General features: G+C 38.3%; 1 protein-coding gene across 1 annotated transcript in view; it reads left to right on the top strand.

The window, feature by feature from the left end:
- The window catches only part of SLCO5A1 (solute carrier organic anion transporter family member 5A1), a 68,548-nt gene that overhangs the window by 15,748 nt on the left and 33,273 nt on the right, over positions 1–19,527 (top strand). Inside the window, exon 3 of the mRNA XM_030964411.1 lies at positions 17,299–17,431. Within this exon, the coding sequence (XP_030820271.1) occupies positions 17,299–17,431 (133 nt within the window). The remainder of the gene's footprint in view (positions 1–17,298; positions 17,432–19,527) is intronic.

The raw sequence follows: 19,527 nt of genomic DNA, 5'->3' as shown, positions 1-19,527 counted from the left end.
GAAAATGCAGCTGCCATAAACATCTGGGTTTTTAACAACTGCCTGGAACTTTAATTCCTTTAGTCAGACACTTTTTTGAAAGGCGTCACAGAGGTGTTTAGCCAAATAGCTCATGTATTTTTAGTATTTTGGAAGAGAGGCTTTTTCTTCAATGTCATATTTGATGACTTCCTTATTGCACATTTTTCAGTGGAATATTTTCTCTAGAGGTTTTTTCCTCTTTATTATTGTGACTTATGTTTGAAACTCCCACACTGTAGCTAACAGTTACATTATGCATTGATAAGCTTCTTACACACTTGTAAATACAAATTTTCAGGGTTATGTTGTAATGAATTGTTATACATTATTCATAAATGAAGTGATTGTGTAGAATAGAAGCCAAATATAAAAGCCATTTGGTCTTATACAGTGTTAAGTATTGAAAATGAATGATAAAGTGATAAATGAAGAAAATATAATAGGGATGGTCTCCCCTGATAATAGACATGCTCCTTTTATTTCCTTTGCAGTAGGAGTTTCTCTCCCTGCATTTTGAACAGACAAGCAGACATTTCCCCAGGATGCTGCCAAATGTACCTTGTTCTCCCTTGCCTCAAACATTTCATTTTCTTTTCTTAAAACCAGGAGAATTTATATTCATGCTAAAGTGTTTGTAATCTGCTTTTTGATACTGCAATGATGAATCTGATCTAAAAAAATAGTGTAGAATAACCTTTGAGATTAAGTGGTGTTCTTTCACTGAGTAGCACACAGGGAGATGGATGTTACAATCAAATAAGGTATTTATTCTGATTCCAAATACATTATTCTTAAAATGAAAGGTCAAAGAATTTTCATTTAGAGATGAATAGAATAGGAAGACAGAGTAATGCATTCTGTTTTTTAGAAATAGAATGGAAGTAGGTGATCCTGCAGAAATGTTAGCTGAAAAAGCTCTGTGAAGCCACAAGGCAGGATACCACCACATATCAGTGCTAAGGGAAACCGGTGTGGAACCCCACCAGTGGGGAAGGGCTTGTTTTCAAGCCTGGCTTTTCCTTCCCCTCAGAAATAAGGGGATCTGCAAAGATCAGTATCGCCACTGTCACAGGGCTGCCTGTGTGTGTGCTTTTAGCTTGGCTTTATTTTATTTATTATAAGTGCAGGAGGGGGAATAGCTCCATTCTTGAAGATTTAGACTTGATTGTTTGGCCTTCCTTTACCTCCTCCCTGGCCACAGATACCTGAAGTTGTATTATTTGAGTGATGAAGTCCTTGGCCTGAGGACCTCTGGGAAGCTGTGTGATGGTGCCATGCCAGTGGAGGACTTTGGAAAGGAAATTAGACAAACCAGTCAATAGTAATAGCTAAAATAATTTAGAATTGTTGCAAATGTTTTTTTTTCCCTAGAAGAAGATCTCTAGAGAAATGAAAGCTGCCTGTTTTTTCTTTTCTTTTGAGTGGAATAAAGTAGCAACAGTAAACGTAGCACATAAAACATACGACTCAGGTGAGCTTACTGAAAAGCTAAGTGCTAAATAGCTAATTACTGTTTCACTAGTCAGTGCTCCTCTTTTCTATCTGAGAGTCTTCAGGATATTCCTGAAACTGGGCAATAAGGAGGAGAAGGCTGTTTTCTAATTTTGTTCTTCCTGTGACAGTCTGAAGACATTTCAGTGATTTCTGTGGAGTTTTTTTCTGTATCACTTCAATGTAAAGGAGAACATGGTGTGATCTAAGCTTTTTACTTTTCTTTTAAAACTATGCAAAGTTTTTTTAGTGCATCTTCTGAGTCAGTTCTATAATTGAAACATTACTTATTTTCTGTGATTTTATGGAAACAAACAAAACTCCTGTGTCAAAATATTTTCTCCATGGACATTTGTAAAGGTACAACAGAAATGAATGGACATAAAAAATGGCTAGGAAAAGCAGTGTCCATCAGCTGTGTGCTAAATATCCTGAAGAGAAAAGCCTGGGTAATACCTCTGGGTTGTTCCTCCACTGGAAAAGGAGATGCATGCTGTTAGAGCTACCTACACAATTTCACAGGTATGAAAGTGAGAAGTAACATTTTAGTTTGGTTATTCAGCTGTGTTAGCTAGGAACAAGTGTCTGATTCTGCTGCTGCATCTCTGCTGGTGTTGTCACTGCACTGTTTTGATCTTTCAGTTGCTGATCTTTTCCCAACAGTTTTAGTGTTTGAAAAGCATAATGCTGTGTTACTATCATTTGTGTGTTCTGAAAGAAACATTTGCCTGAGTGGTTTATTTTATGAGTTAGCAGATGGTGATTTAAATGCGCTTGAACCAGCAAGAGCCTTGGTTCTGCAAGCATGTCTCTGGCTCAGAAAATCTCTACAAAGCACTTACAAAGCGATGAGCAAAGTAGCTATGGTGTTTGGGAGCACAAATGGAGCAGCCATGATGTGTTTGAGAAGGGTTTATACAGTTTTGGGGGTTAGAATTGCCCTCTAGGCAAGGACATGTTACTCTGGTGTGACATGTGGTGACCTTGGGCATGCAGCAGGTGAGCTGCTTGGTGGAAAAAGAAATAACCATGAGAGATCTCAAAGCTGAATTTACTGTGCCATGTTTTCAGTGTTTTGAGTCCTGTGTTCTGTGTATGAGCGTTGCCATGATACACTTGATAAAAGCAGCTGAAGAACTTCACCTGTGTAAGAGGTTACAGGAGATGAAGGTCTGTGTTTCTCAAAAGTTCTGCAAAGACCCTTTTTAAACTTGTTTTGTTTTGTCTGAGCCATTGTGGTCTCAATATAGTGTCAACACGAATGGCCGAAGTAGACTTGGGATGTTTTAAAAATTTATTAGAGACTTGCAATGTGGATTAGGGATAGGCATGTGTCAGATACAATTATCTGTGTATGGATAGGGATCATATGGATCCAAGTATGTTCTGTTAGCATATATAAATAATTTATACAACAGTTTTAGTTCAAGGCAATGTGATAGAGAGATGTTTGTTCTTTAGGCAATTTTTTACTGTAGATTGTGTTTCTATTTACAGAGTTTGTTAGAAGCAAGTATGATTTAAACTGATTGAAAATTTAAAAATCTTCTTGCTAGTGTTGCATTTGATTCTTTTAGCTTTCACATTATGTGTCTCTTGTAGAATGACAACCAGTCTCTGTACAAGAGGCAAAGGCTTGCACTGCACCTTCAGATGTATGTGTTAATAAAAGTTTGTGAGTGCTCTGTTGAAACTCTGCACTGTCATAAATTAATCTCATGACAGTACAGTTTCTTGAAATGATCACTACATTGGATGACAATTGCAGTTAGGTATAGCATGCAGCGTGGAAATGTAGTACATGCTTTATATTTGCTCTTTGGAGGGGTACTAGGTGTTGCAGTTTTAGTGATGGACATTTTTATTTTTTGTCTATGAGCTGTAGGCTTCCGCTCTGTTATGTTATGTTGGCAAATTCATCAGTATGAATCTGAACATGTAGTTAAGGATCCAACAGTGTGTGAAGACGTGTCTCTTCTGTCACATGTTGTAGAAAACTCCCAGAGAATGGGAAGATGCCAGATCAATTTTCATTAGACTTGGAAAAGCTCTGACAGCAGCAGAGACCACTGGTAACACTTGCAATCATGGTTATTCCAAGCAACTCCAGTACTGTTCCTTGAGGACCTCCCTGTCAATCTCTCTCTCTCTGTGTCAGAATAATTTAATAACTGAGATTAAAATTTCCCAAGGAGACTAAGGAAGTCAAGGGACCTGACTTTCAGTGATTTTCAGTGGGATTTAGGGCTCAAATTGAATTTTCTTTGCAAACATAAGATTAGAGTTTCAACAAATTGCTTTTTTTGTGATAAATTGATTGAAAGCTGTGATAGTTTGCAGATTGTGTGCATAAGTGTAATCTTCCAATTAAATCTTCTTAGTGTAAATAACTGAAAACATGTTCCCTATGAGAATGGATGCAAATGGACAAAGATACTAGAAAGAAAAGGTCCCTGAGTTGCTTGAGTGAGCAAAATCTGCTTCAGGAAATAAGTTTGATTTTCATTGGTACTTTGTATGTTATTTCCTGAGCCTGCCTGAGCAGTGTCTGTGTCCAGTACCAGCTCCAGGTCAGTTTTTCTGGGGTGTCCTTGCTCTTTGGTGCTCCCAGAGTCACCGTGGCACACAGGGATGCCCAGGGGTGGCTCAGGACACCTCGAGGTTCCCTGGCTGCTGCAGCCACTGCCGAGGCCACCACCCGTGCTGGGACAGTCTCCTAAATGCTCAGCTGATGCGTCTGTGAAATGGCGAAGTGCAGAGGCCAGCTCTGGCCCTTCCCTGGCAGGGTAAGACCTTTGGAGATGTCTCAAGGCAGCCCAGCCAGGAAAGGAAGGTAAAGAGGCTTCTTGTCTTCTGGCATCCTTCTTTGCAAAGGATGAGGTCTGCAAAATCTACTGTATTAGGGATGAAAAGAGAATTGGTGGGATAATTTCATGCTTTATTGGGCCAGAAAGGACTGTTGTGTTCATTTACTCTGACATCTGTGTTCAGTCAGATTTCATTACAGTGTTATCCCTTTCCAAAGCTCTATTTATATAAAACCATATAGCCTAAAACAAAGCACTCAAGTTAGAGAGAATCTGCCATGTCCCCAAGAATATAATGGAGTTAACTATTTTGTTAAAAAAGTTACTGCCATGAGTGTGTCTAAAGGTGGCAGAAAGTAATTTCTACATAGCCTCTAGCCACTACATTTCTTATGTCTGTGAAAGCATCTTTTACTGTTGAAGAATAAAAATATGCTTAATAATCTGTTAATCTAAGTAATTGAGAAACAAAGCTGTCATGTCTAATTCTACTCACAGAAGAAAGAAAAAGCCAGAATGAACAATCTTTTTTTAAAAAAATTTGCAGATTAAATGAAAGGATATCGGCATTTTTCTCTAAAATATGTCAGCTAAATAATTAAATTACCTAATTAGTGAAAGTAACTTTAGCTGATTAGAAATTTTTCAGATTTTGTAAGTCATCCATATGGTGTTTTGAAATAATCTTGGAAAGATCCCTGTAATATAAATAGTTTTCTGTTGGAAATGCCAACACTGCAAGTTAGTAATACTTCTGTATTTTATTAACATATCTTATTGGAACTGAGAATGAGCTGCAAATGGAGCTGTAAATCACAATGACAATTTATATCTTAAAAAGAAAGACAAATGTAGCTATGGTATTACCATTTGTAATAGGAGAACCTTTTGTTAGAGTGATTTTTTAAAGCTACACATGGTGTTTAAGCAATGCCTTTTAATAACACTGATAAAAATGTTCTGATGGTCTTGCTCTGACAAATTATGATGCAACTAAATCTTGATTATAGAGATATAGTGATTTAGGGGTTTTATGCAGAGAAAATTATTTGGTTTTGATCATGTTGAAATATTTAACTTACAGTGAATTATTTTGATCTTTATGTAGGACTACAGATTAGCATTTAAAAAAATAATCCTTTTTGCTTGATTGAGAGACAAAACCATGTAAGCAAACCATGTAAAACACATTACTTAAAATGTCAAACGAAAATATTTTTGCAATTTTTATTTTATTACTGGCATTGCATGTCAATATCTACCTTTCCTCGTGAGGCATACATTTGTTTCTTTCAGGACCTGACTGAAATGGTCTAAGGAAATATATTTATAGCATCATATTTATTTATAGAATCAGTTTGTTGCTAACAAATGATGTCTGTGGTGATTTTCAGTACAAAACAAAAATATAAATAATTTCCTGCCTTTTGGTTTCTTACAAAACAGTATTCACCTCTTTTTTTCCATGACTCTCTGTGATCTCCATTTCATTTTCTCTGATTTTCTTGAATACCTCTAAGAATTCATGTCCCTTTATCAGATTTAGGAGGATCCTTTCAGGCATCTGCAGCAGCAGCTTGGTGCTTCTGTATCCTGTTTCATGGGGCTGTGTCAGGAGTGTCAGGGTTGTTTGAGGACAATTTGTTTCTCCCTGGTGGCGCGCCCATTAGCTCCTTAACTATGGGATGGGAAGGATTTGCTGGGGTACTGCTTGATGGTATTTTTCCATAGCTGGGATGAAGAGATTCAGTTTGGTGCTACAGCAAGAAACTCTTTTGTCCCAAGCAGAACATAGGATTGAATGAGCTCTCATGTCTGTCTTACGATCCCTCTGTGGAAAACAGAGGAGAGATCCTTACCCGGAAGCCAAAATTCAAGTTTTATTTCCAGAATCAAATATTTCACCATAATTTCAGCTTTGTGAAAGTGCCCAAACAATGTTGTTCCTATGAAGATAAAGACTGTATTTTGAAGGTTTGGAGATTTTCATAAAATAGTGGTGTTGTCCTTTAGCTAAAATAAATGATCTCCTCTATTTATAACTGTTACACACGGATGGAAATGTTTTTCAGACTCTTTCACCTGTAATAATATATTCAGTATTGTTTCAGATATGACTATACAGCTCTGCATTTCACTTTGCCAATTGCTGTTTAATATATTTTTATTGAAGCTATTGCAGCTTTCAGCCTTTCTGAATGTAGCAAAATAATTTTTTAGCAATACAATAGATGTTAAAACTCACAGGGTCATCTGCAAATTGCTGGAATAATGGGCTTTTGCTTACAGGCAGATTTTGCATCAGATATGAGTAATGAAGTGTAATTACTGTTGTTTCGGTTGAAAGATAAAAATGTAAGTGCAATTTACAAAGAAAATAAGAAGAAATGCTGTGCGGCTTGCCCTTCTTTGCAGTCTATTAGCGAGAGGTAGTGAAGGGAAAAATGATCACCAGCATTTTCAATAATTAACCTATGCCTCCTAGGCAGAAACCAATTTTTGAAAGGAAATTAATTCTGAGGGAATATGATTGAAGTCATTTACCCCTTTACTTCTTTGTTCTGTTGTCTTGCTGGTGGGACAAAGCAAAATTGAATATATATAAACACATATGTGTACTTACTATCAGCGCCTAACCTTCCCTTTCAGTAGATATTTGGGCTCTTTCTGCTTCTTCCTCACATTTTCTTTTCTAGGCACAGAGGAACTGGCTTTGAATAATGATGAAGTATAAAAGAATGCATGTCAAACCTGCCTCTGAAAAACAGGTTATTTGTGTGCCATTAGCTGGTTTGTGCACAATAAAAGCCACCTCCATAAGCATTGGGTATTTAGTTTATATAGATTTTTTTCTAAGGAATTGGTACTTACTCCTGGTTCTTCTGATGGTTCATGATGGCATACTCTTAACATCTGGTTCCGTGCCTGGTAAATTTCACTGGGCTCTTGCCTGCTTTTCCTCTAGGAGTGGGTGTATTCTCCCAGCTCAGAGAGATGAGAGGACCTGAGTAAAATATTCCTGTTGGCTTGTACTCTTGGACTACCTGAACATGATGTAAAACAAATTAAAAATAAATCATAATACAAAAACTCTGAAATACTCTTCTGGGCTAGGTTCTGCTGGTCTTGAAGCTATGGACCTTTTCAGCTGTGATTTTAAATTTGATCTCTTTTTTTTTTTCCCCATTTTCTTATTTGGGATCTGCCTGTTGAGGTCCACTTCAAGGCCAAATCTCAGCTTTCACAGTTTGACATTTTTCACAACTTGATATTTGAAGAAAAGGGGATGGATGACATGTGAGTGAACAATCCTGCCCACTCTAGTGTAGTTAGAAATAATGCTAAAGACATGAAAATATGTTTTAAAAAGCTGAGGTCAACAGAGTCTATAAGCACATGCCTGGGGATAATCCCTAGTGAAAATTAAATGTGTATATGTAACCTCAACTGCCAACCATTAAAAAACCCCCAAAGCCAAGCAATTAAAAGGCAGAGATCAGATATTCCCATTTGACATGACCTTATGGAAAGAATGCCAGTGAGTCAAGAGACTGCTTTAGTATCTTAAAGATTGCCAACAGCTTCAGTGTCGTTTTAGTAGGAACACCACTGAGTATTAGTGCAGAAGTGCCAAATCCTGCCTGCTTCAAGAGAGAAGTCACAGTGGTTCAGGAGTACTCTTACTGTGAATGTTAAATTCATGACTGTGGATTTAGCTCCCAGTGTTTGAATGAATGGGAAATAATACAGTGAAATTATCTAACCAGTTATTAGTTAAACTTTTAAAATAATTTGGAGTAGCAGCTTGCTTACAATTTAGTTAATAATAGTTATATTCAGTAAATAATTTTCTTTATGGAAGTCAGCAGTACTTCTATGAAATTTCATTGTTTTATTCTTTGGAGTAATCAAAACTTTGGGACACTGACAGACCAAGAATTCAGCAGGGACCATGGAGTTACTCAGTAGGTGTTAACACAAATGGTCAGTGTCTCTGTCTAGCTGCCTTACTATTCACAAAAGGAAACATTTTTTAGGAAACATGCTCTTTTGAAAACTCACAGTTTGGGAATTCATGCCTAGTCAACTTCTTGGGATACATTACCTTGTGTTAATAACGCAACATGCCACGATAAACTTAAAGAACTTGAAGATGTGCAGCGTTTTAGAGAGCTGATTTCCAGAAAGTAGGAGCCAAGAGCAGAGCTGTGCCTTCTGTTGCATCTCTTCTGACATTCGGACTCTGTTCAGTACAAGTAGTGTGTACTGCATCTGTCTGAGACCTAAAATTCAATAAAAGTACTTTTCCATATCAAAATTTCTTACATATGGAAAAAAAAATTGGGAGTTTTAAGAAAGATCACTGTTACTCCTGCGTTTAAGCAGTTGTTGACACTTCTGTTTAAAGACAATCCCAAACATATATTTAGGTTATAAATGCCTTTGACTTCATGGAGAGAATATCAGGACATCTTTGTTTTCAGTTTAGGTTCTAATGTGTTTATCTTTGGTCATGCAAACAATTCACATGGGACTATCCATATGCATGAAGTTAATTATATGTGCTTCTGGAATACTATTATCACCAGAAGATTCTTATATTAGAATTAGTTTAAGAACTTATGAAGCTGATAAAACCTGATTTGCTTAATTATCTGATATAAGAATTTCTTTGTGCATGGTTTCTAAATTCAGTTAATCACACTGATAGGAAATTGCACTCAGAAATTGCAGCCATTTTCACTAATCTTTTTCAACAGATGTGCCTTTTTCATATTTGCTTGCTAACCGCAAGTCATTCTTGGTAATATTATCAGCAAATGTTTATTTATAGGTGAATATAAAGAGAGAAAAGACAGATTTTGTTGAAAACCCACAAGTAATATTTGTGTGTTCCAAGCAAAACAGTTGTCTTTAAAGAATGGGACAGTCTCCAGTTGCCCCTGGAATTCCTACTTCCACAATTCTCAGGTTTTAGGAATAAAGAGATAAAGACTCTCATTTTAAGCACTGGAGTCATTTTCCTTGGGGCAATAATTTCTTTAGCCAAGTATCTGTAAAGCTGAAATACCACGGTGCAAGTATAAGCTTTTCTTCTTTGATATTTTCAGTATTTTTGAATTTTGGATTGGATGCATATACCTGTGGATGTAACCAAAAGACAAGTACTGAGTCTGTGAAATTTTAGTGTAAGTTGAAAGGCTTTGTAGGCACTGTGGCTCTGCAGCATAGCAGTGACTTGGAGCAGCCCTGCAATGTATACAAGAAGTACAGATTGGGACAGACAGCCTATTTTACTTTGTTTTCTTTGGGCTTGCTTTCCTGAGTTTTTACGGATATAATAGAATTAGATCCAGTGAAAGTGATTATAATGTTTTAGAACATGACCACAAATGGTGAATACAAAGCATGAAGCAGCATAGCTGTTTAAATCAGGGAATGATATCTCTTTTAATACAAATGATATCTTAGTAATAAAGCTGTGAGAGAAAAGTAAAAATCTGATGCTTTTCATCTGGGGTTGGCAAGTCACTTAAATAAAATTGAAATATATTTTATTTAACTTCCAGCATTTTTAATGGAGTGGTAAGCTGGACCATTAATTTTCTTTTCCAGGCATGTAAAATTTTGCTTTAATTATGTTTCTCTATAAATTTGTCTTCCAGATCTGTGGAATCTGCTTGTTAAAATAGGGACAAATATATTCTATACAAAGATCAAGAGAGGCTACTGAAGTAGTTTTGTTGCTCTGTTTATTGTTTTGAGTGGAACTCTGGATCTGAGAGACTATTAAAGTCATGTAACACTAATGCATTTTGAAAGGAAGTGATTTAAAGATGTGAACTGGACATTATTATCTGAACTGCAGTAATGCTCAAAGCATTGTTTTTTCCTGAGCAAATAACCACATTAAAGAAAGGATCCTAAAGCATGTATAGATTCGTTTGATGGTGCGTTTGTGATGAAAAGAAGGAAGTGAACCGGTTTCCTGACTTAAAAGCTTTTGAGGAGTCTGCCTGGCTTCTACTCACAACTCAGTTTTGTGTCCTCAGGCTCAAAAGAGTAGTTAAACCTTATATTTTTAGGGGTAGCTTCTGTGTAGTGAAATTAGACAGAATGAGGTAAATATGCCTTCATGAAAGGGAGCAGTGTTTCTTTGAAAGCTCCTTTATGCTTGATCCTTGGTATCCCATCGCAGTGCTGTGACATGAGAGGAGCAGGGGAGAGCTGGGACCTGTTCCCCTTTGAAACCTCTGTCTATCAGCTTTGCTCTGTGTAGAAATCAAAACCTGCTCTATAGCCTAGAGAAATAACAGTGCTGCTCGTTCTCCAGTGACAGCACAGTACAGCTGTCCAAGGAAATGTCTGCTGGTAGCACTGGAGAGGGTGCTATGGTGGTACCAGAGCATGGTGGGGCTTCTCTTGCTTGCAAAATTCCAGGTGGTAACCCTGCGACTATTATTTTTAACCTATAGCCCTTTAAATTTCTTGGCACATAAATATTCAAGATTATATAAAGATCATCTTGCATTTCTGTAAAAGCTCAGTCCTCAGATTGTAAACAAGTAATCTGTATACACAGGGCTTTCATTGCAAATTCACATGAATGTTTTCTTTTGGTGTTTTTTTTAAATTCTTCTTTGTGCTGTTCTTTTATGAGAGTGTTGTTCAGCCAGTTAGAAAACTGAATTACTGCTTCAATTAAGTAGATTACACTTCTGGATTTACTATTCTGCTTCACATCTCTAGTGGATTGATTTTGTCTTTTGCATCTCTGTTTTCCAATCAATGCCCTCATGCTAATGACTGTTAAGATTTTGGAGTAAGAACTTGAAATCTACAGATATAAAAGGATTATGATTCTATATCCTAAAAAATATCCTACAAAGTCTATTACTACTTTCTGTAATTGCTTTACTATTCTGACAGTAGCAAACATTCATATACATGCTTGTATGCATATATAAAATATGCCTTCAGAATAGATACACCCTGTAGCTTTTGCAGGATTTTGCAAATTCTAAACTTCCATTGAAAACAGAATAAAGGTCAAATTCTGCTTGTCTTACACATGTATGAAATGAACAGTTGTACTATGGTGATATGCTGCCAAGATTTGGACAATGGGGTCTTTCAGAAATGTTCCTCCTCCTCCAGTGATAAACTCTGTGTGGTGACATGTGTGTGCACACAGAGGAGATGACAGGGACTGAGCAATATATGCCTTTGTTTTTACTTTTTTAAGCAAAGTGTGTTTTTAGAACCCAGAAGCCAACCTGTTGTAGCTCACTAATTTGTCATTTCTGTTCATCACAAAATGTGACTTGTGACTTTACTTGGTACCAGCATGACTAATGTAAGGAGGCACAGTCAGAGAGTTCACAAATGCATTTGAGGGTGCCACAGGGACATGTGTTTTATGTTCCCATATACAGAGCCTACTGAAGATGTCTTTTGGTGTGATTAGAAGAGGAAAAGGACATTCACAGTATTTTTACAACCTCTGCCTCATTAAATAAATGAGGTAGTGTAGGTAGATTAAAAAAAAATTCTGTGGCAACAAAGTTTTTTCATGCACTTGATGTGAACCCAGATTTTCAGACCCACAAAGGATTCAGCTCATCTTACTGTAGTCAAAAAGACTGTGCTGCAATAGGCCATATGTAAAGCTTTCTCCTGTTGAAGAAGAATCTCTATGAATAAAGCAATAAACAATATAATTTGGTCAGGTGTTGGAGTGGCAGCATTCATTGCAGCATGTCCCAGGATAACTCTTCTGTGGTGAAGAATGACATTGTTTAATCTTATGACATTGTTTATCTTAATCTTTCACGTGGATAGGTAGATTCCTTATGTAAGTCGGTTACTAATTCTCTGACTTCCCTTTTCCATCTAGCATCTTAGCTGGGGTGGCAATTTATGGCTAAGCCTGGCTAGCCACAGCCAGCTGCAGTTTTTGCTGGTATGGTGTAGAGCCCGAGGTATGCCATGCTGAGGACATACTCAGTAAGGCAGTGAAGCTCCTCCAGTACAAAGCTTCAAGGAATCAAAGTTGCCATGGCTAGATATCTTGGGTGAAAATGGTCACTTAACTAACTCTGTCCAAACCAGGATATTTTTACTTATCTACAGTTTGTGTCAGAGGTAGAGCAATGATCTGAAAGACCAGGTTTGGGAGGGCTGGGAATGGCTATCCCTCATCACTGAAGAGATATGCTTGGTAATGGCAACTTTTAACCACAACACCAAGATCTTTGGAGCAGAGAAAGACTTTAAAGAATCCACAAGGTCTTTGGTCTTTGAAATTGTCTTGTTTAAAGGATGTGTAATTTTAGTAAACCACCCTGTGCTTTCCTCTGGACACTTGGAATGCTGCATGACAGCAGCAAGCTACAACAGGCTTCTGGGGAAAAGCTTTTACCAGGTCCAGTCTAAGCTGGTTGTGTTGAATGTCATGAGTAGTTCTCAGATGGCTCTAAGTCACCCTGAGATCAGCTCTGTTGGTTAGAGCATGGTACTGTTGTTAATGCCAAGGTCGTGGATTTGATGCCTGTGCTGGCCATTCACTTAGGAACACGGAGGGCTTCCAGCTCAGAATATTCTGTGGTTCTGTGAAGTTGGGCAGGAGTGGGTGACCTGCAGATGTGCTTTCCTAGAGAGACCAGTGTTCCCACAGAATTGTGATACAACTTGTCAGCATTGAACATGCATGGCTAATGCAGGAACTCAGAGGGTGCAGTCTGCTGTCCAGTGCAACCCAATCAGAAGAGATTCAGATTGTTGTAGCCCATATGTCTATATTAACAATAGTTTCCTCCTTTTATCTGTTGAAGATGATTTGTGGTTTGGAGTAGAGCTTTTAACTCATGGAATATACATCACCTCTGTTTTATCACGGGAAAGGACATATTAATGCTATTTTACAACATAGCTTTTTGTGACTTAGGAGTAGTAAGGCAGCTTGCAAATCTAAGCACCAGTCAAGCCTGTGGCTGTGAGGTTATAAGACAAATGCTGGATTTCCTTAGGTGCAGTTTGAAAAAATTATCTGGATACTGTGTGCCCTGCCTCAGCGTCACAGTACTCCAGCATGTCCCTTGATAAAAATGTTTGTTACTTCCATTTGAAAGGTCTTGGCTGTTACATCTGTGCAACTCCCTAGAGCAAGATCCCAGATCGTAGCCTGAAGAGGGAGGACCAAAAAGAGTTAGCTGAAATCCCTGGCAGAAGGCTGAAAGGAGGATTCTTATGTATCATCTACATGTTTTTGAACCTTTTTTATCCAAAATCTGGAGACCTTCTAGTGTTCTGAGTGGAAAAAAATTCTGAAACTATTCTCCATAGGAATTTTTATTTGTGAAACAGGTACAATTTTGATGATACCCCAATTGAATCTGTTTTCAGTTTAGCTTCTTTTTTATATCATCCAGTAATCCTGGTGGGCTACTTGGGAATCACAATTCCTGAATACAGCTGTGAGGGCTGTGACCAGAATTTTAAGGGTCCAGGACCCTTGAGTAGCCTGCCAGGGTGACTTACGGAGCTGGTTTGCCCTTCGCTTCCACAGCAAGGTTTGAAAGTTTGGGGCAGATTCTTTCAAGTACCTTATTTTGAAATATTGAAATGTTATGCTTGCCATGCTCTGTTTAGTCTCATTTATAAGTCTAAGTCAGTTTCTTGCACTTGGTGTCCAATTTCTGATAGTGACCATTATTAGATGCTGAAAAAGATGCTGTATCTTAAAATGGCAATTTTATGAACTTACCTGCTGCCATCGACCAGGAGTGTGGAGGCTCTGTGTTTTCCGAAAGACTCAGAAAGTGGTATTTTGCCAGTAAGTTATATTAAAAGCAAAATATCTTGAAGCCTGAATAGCATATAGTAATTTTAAAATACTCCTGAAATTGTCAACAGGATTTCTTCCTCTAAAGCAGAACAGTGTACAATGTTACTTTTATCTTTATTGTGCAATGTTTCTGCTTACAAGGAAGACCCTCTGAAATTTGCAGGTGTACAAAATACTCTATTTGGGTAGTGATCTGAAACATAAGCAGTTGCTGCATTTTGCTGCTTTCAGTGGTGGGACTAAAGCTGAATTAATGCAGTATAAGTATTTTTTCTGAATACCAAAGTGAATGGATCAGGTCAGTCTTTTACTCCCTTTGTGTTTCCTCTCTAAAGATTTTAGAGATCTGAGTTTGCTGTAGTTGTCTGAAACAACTTTCCAAGGAAACATTTGTAGGACAAAATTTATTACTGTCTGTGGGAGTGTGGAGATAGTTTTTTGTTTGTTGTTGGGTTTTTTTTTTCCTTCCTCATGATGTGATTTTTTGCAAATAGCAGTTACTGTGGGATTTATCTAGCCACTTGCTGCTAAGGAACAGAGTTTCAATGTCTGATGGAGCATTTTAGGCATACAGAGAATTGTTTACAATCAATCAGTAGGGAACATGGCTGGAATAAATTTAAATAGTGAACAGAGTTCTGAAAACCATTATGTGAAAAGGACTTCAGCAAAATCTATTTATTCAAAGTTGCAGTTTCATAAAAACCAAGAATGTGTTTACAAAAAAAAAGACTTAAAAGTGATAAAACTCTAATCAATTTGTGGTCTGGCAGCATTTTTTAGTATAGGCAGTTTTACCTTTTGTGGTGGCTTCTGTGATTTTTTTTGCTGCAATAAGGTTCTATTTTTACTTGCAAGAATGCTGCTTTTCTTCATTCTCTTACTTCAAAGTGTAAGATGGAAATGTGCAAATTATTTTGGTTTAATCAGGTAGATTTAGTGATCCCTTTTCGCTTATTTTATCCTTGAGATATAATTTGCTGTAACAGGTAACATGGAAACTCAAGCGTGTCTGATTGAGGATGGGACCAAAAAGAATGGAGTCTCTATATTCCTGTTGTGGGCAGGGACTGGTCCAGTAACCATCTGGATCTAGAGAGATAATTACAGAGAATTAGATAATAAATTCTTTCATGTGTTGCTAGAGGATATGCAGCAGCTGAGCAGGTGTTGCTGTGCTGGAGCCTGGGTTTTGGTGGTACAAGATACATGGGCAGAGAGCAGAGACCAACCCTTCCACCCCTCTTGCCTTTTTTACTTACAGCCAGACCCTATAGAAAGCAGGGCAGAAGCATTTTAGAAGGAATGGGTACCACAGGATGTATTAAGGAAGGAAAGAGATATTGTAGGGGAATGGAATGGAATGGAATGGAATGGAATGGAATGGAATGGAATGGAATGGAATGGAATGGAATGGAATGGAATGGAATGGAATAGAACAGAACATTTCAGTTGGAAAGGAGCTACAGTGATCATTTCATCCAACTGCCTGACTGCTTCAGGGCTGACCAGAAACTAAAACCTGTTACTAAGGGCATTGTCCAAATGCCTCTTAAACACACTGATAACTCTGGCATCTCCCTAGGAAACCTTCACAAGTGTTTGACTTCCCTGTCCCTAAAGAAATGATTCCTAAAATCCACTGTAAACCTCCTCTGGTGAAGCTTTGAACCATTGCCATGTGTCCTGTCACTGAATACCAGAGAGAAAAGATACAGCAAGTAAAGATCGCTCCCTCAGGAAGCTGTAGAGCAATGAGGTTGCCCTGAGGCCTCCTTTTCTCCAAACTAGACAAGCCTCAAGTCAGCTGCTCCTCACAGGTCATTCCTTCCAGCCCTCTCACCAGCTTTGTTGCCCTTATCTGGACCCACTCACGGACCTTCACATCCTTCTTAAATTGTGGTGCCCAGAACTGCACACAGTGCTCCAGGTGAGGCTGCACCAGTGGGATAGTCACCTTTCTTGAGCAGCTGGTGATTCTGTATTTGATGCACCCCAGGATGGGGTTTGTCCTGCTGGATTCCAGGACATGCTGCTGATTCTTGCTGTGCCTGCTGGCACCTAGCACCTCCAGATCAATTTCTGCAAAGAGGCTCTCCAGCCACTCCTCTCCCAGTTTATACTTTTGCTTGATATTAGTCTGTCCCAGCTGCAGAATCTGGTGTTTTGACTTGTTAAACTTCATGCTATTAATCACTGTCCAGTGTTCCAGTCTGTGTAGATTCCTCTGCAGAGCCTCTTGTCCCTCCAAAGAGTCAGCAGCACCTCCCAGTTTGGGATCATCAGCAAATGTGCTAATGGTGGATTCAACTCCTGCCTGCAGGTTGTTGGTAAATGTATTGACCAGAACTGGCCCTAGAATTGATCCCTGGGCAACACCAGTGGCCCCCTTTGAGCTCTGCCCTTCAGCCAGTTCTTCACCCAGCACAGCCTGCAGCCACTCATCCCGCAGCTGGACAAGTTATCCTGAGGGATGCTGTGAGGGACAGTATCAAAAGTATTCCTAAATTACAGAAAAACTACATTCATCACCTTTTCTTCATCCACTGGGTGGGTGACCTTATCACAGAAAGATAACAAGTTAGTTAAATAGCCCTTTCCTTTTGTGAACCTGTATTCTGTCAATCTCTGAAATAGGAATATTTGATTTCTTAAAATGGGCTATTCTTTTATAGACAGTATTAGACTGATGGTAACTAAATTAGAATGTTGTACATTCTAATTTAGAATGTGCATTCTCTTTGATTACAATTTTTATTCTTTGCTTTTCTGTTTCTCTACCATTAGTTAGACTTTTTTCAAATTTATATGTTAAATAATTTTGATTTAATTTAAAGGAAATGTTACCAAATAGGAAAAAATTTGTGCAAGTCAAGTATGCTTTCCATCCAGAATTCCAAAATAGTCTATACTTGCATAATTTGACTGAAAATGTACAGAAAGCAGTAATCTTCTTACTAATATGTGACTTAGGCAGAAGTTGCTGACTTGGTTGCAAAAAAGATACCTTCAAGTTTTAGGGTACCGAACCTCTTGTTTAAAGAAAGATAATTTATTTTGTGATTTCATGCGTAAATAAATAATGAAACATTAATTTTGGTGATCTGTGACTCTGACCTTTTATTTCCTCAGCCATCATGTACGTAATGGGAGCACTTGGACCTGCAGCTGGATACTTACTAGGAGGACTCCTTATTGGTTTCTATGTTGATCCTAGGACAACTGTGTATATTGACCAGAGCGATCCCCGATTCATTGGGAACTGGTAAGGATCAAGCATTTTTCAAAACTATTCTCTCAGCTGCCCATAGGGAATTAAGACAGGTTGGAAGATTTTATCACTTGAGGACTTGTTTAAGGTTGTAGAAGGAGGCTGAGGAAGATGTTTCTGTTGATTACTACACACTAGCCTCTGACAGAGAGGAAAGGTTTGCCACAGGAGTGCACAGGAACAGTGCAGGGAAAACCCCCTATGTTAGGCTGTTCAGGACTGTCCCTGACCACAGTGGGAACTGCCAGTGCTCATCACAGGGATGGCAGGGCAGGATATTGGTGTTGCAGGAGGCTGTGGATGATCTCTGCTGCTCAGAACTTACTCCTTTGCTACTGGAAGTTGGATTAATCTCTTTGGTTTTCCAGAGGAGGCAGCATGAAACACTGAGCTCTGCTGCCCAGATGAGAAACACTACACTTTGCTGATCCTATGAAGGAGATAGGATGGGGTCAGAACATGCCCTTTCCAGTCTTTCTTTCTCAGGGTGATGGCTTGTGTTTAGGCAGCAGATGCTGTAAACATCACATTATTCTCTAGTAAGGAGTAGGCTTCCAGCAGCACTGAGATGTAGCCGTTGTAATTGTTAGCTGATGTCTTCAGGCAGCCTCTGAGATGTGGCCTCCTTGGAAATGTGTCTTTGAGGAAGCAGGTCTTGAGGAGGCTTTAACTGCCTTTTCTCAGATAAATCATAAATCTGCCTTGAAGTTTTCATGCAATCCCAGAAAAAACCTGAAGTTCGTTATCCCAGGAAGAGACCTCTGCTCTGTAGTTGTAAGGTGCAGTGTCAGTTCTCATGCCCTGGGTTAGTGTTTGTCACTGCGCCCTTGCAGTCCGTCTGTATCTGTTTCTGTTTATTCTGCAGTGATCTTTCCTGACAGTTTGATGTGAAAAATTCTTTCTTTGGTGGCTTCTTAAACCTTTAAAGATTTAGTCCTGCTGTATTGGTCTTAGTCCAAGAGGATTGCTGCACTGTTTTGTCAATTTTCAGCAAGAGAAAGGCAAAGCTGAGAGCTGAGTGTGGCCTTGGGGTTAACAACTCCATGCTCTGGTTTATCTACTGACTTATCTCACTGAAAGATCTGCTCTGTGAGTGTGCAGCAATGTCAGAATTTGGACTAGTCTAGTATAAAAGATTTGGAATCAAAGCAAAACATTGTACATTCTTTGTAAAATTCTTACACTTCACGTGTTTTTAATGACATGTCAGAACTGGTAATCAGCATCTGATCAGGTTTTTTGGCAGAAATTGCAAACAGGCCCATAAATATATTTGTTAATTGAAATCAGTGGGGCTGTATGAATGTGGGATAAACTTTTGACTTTATCTATAACACACTGATATAACTGAATTTTAGCTCAAGCAGCTTCAGCAAAAGTAAAATAGCCAAAGCAAGAAAGTCAGTAAAAGTCATTCACAAGTTTCGTTTTTTATCTTGTTGATTAAATCTGTAGGGTCTGGCTTTCCTTGACAGGTATTTCAGGTCTTTTTATTTCTCTTTCATTTTTGACTGTGTCGCTTCTTTCTCTTAAATTTCTGAGGAGTATCAACTGCTATCAGGTCTCTGATAATTTCTTGTGTAATGTGTGGTGGCCTCTCATAAAAGTTTAGTGGCATTTGTGTCTCATTCTCTTTTCTCTTTCTGAATCTGTGTCTACCCATTAAAAAAATATCAAGACTCCTATGGTGTGTGAGGGTTAAACCTTTTTCCCTTGCTACTCTCTAACTGCCTGGTTGCAGAGAATTCTGGAAGTATAGACTTTCATTTCACTGAACTGTATTTCTGGGATTGTGACATTTTCTCCTTGAAGGGAAGTGCTGTGTAGTCAAGTTTATTTTTATTTATGCAATCTAACAATTTGAAATGTAAGAGTAGCCCAACACTTACTTTAGCTGACACACTTTAAAAATATGGTTCAATTGAGATAACTTAGTGGGAAGTCATATATGAGATTTCTGAGTCTTGTTTCCTTTGAAGTGAATTAGTGTCTTTGATTCCTATCTTTTCTTTATTATAGCTGTAAGGTTCCTAATGTAACTTATCGTGGGACCCAATTTAACAATTTCCATTGTTAGAGGAGGCAGTGCT

Source organism: Camarhynchus parvulus, chromosome 2 (assembly GCF_901933205.1).
Source record: "Camarhynchus parvulus chromosome 2, STF_HiC, whole genome shotgun sequence".
In the NCBI taxonomy this organism is placed as follows: Eukaryota; Metazoa; Chordata; class Aves; order Passeriformes; family Thraupidae; genus Camarhynchus; species Camarhynchus parvulus.
Note: the sequence above shows the minus strand (reverse complement) of the source record. Positions and strands in the feature narration are given on the sequence as shown.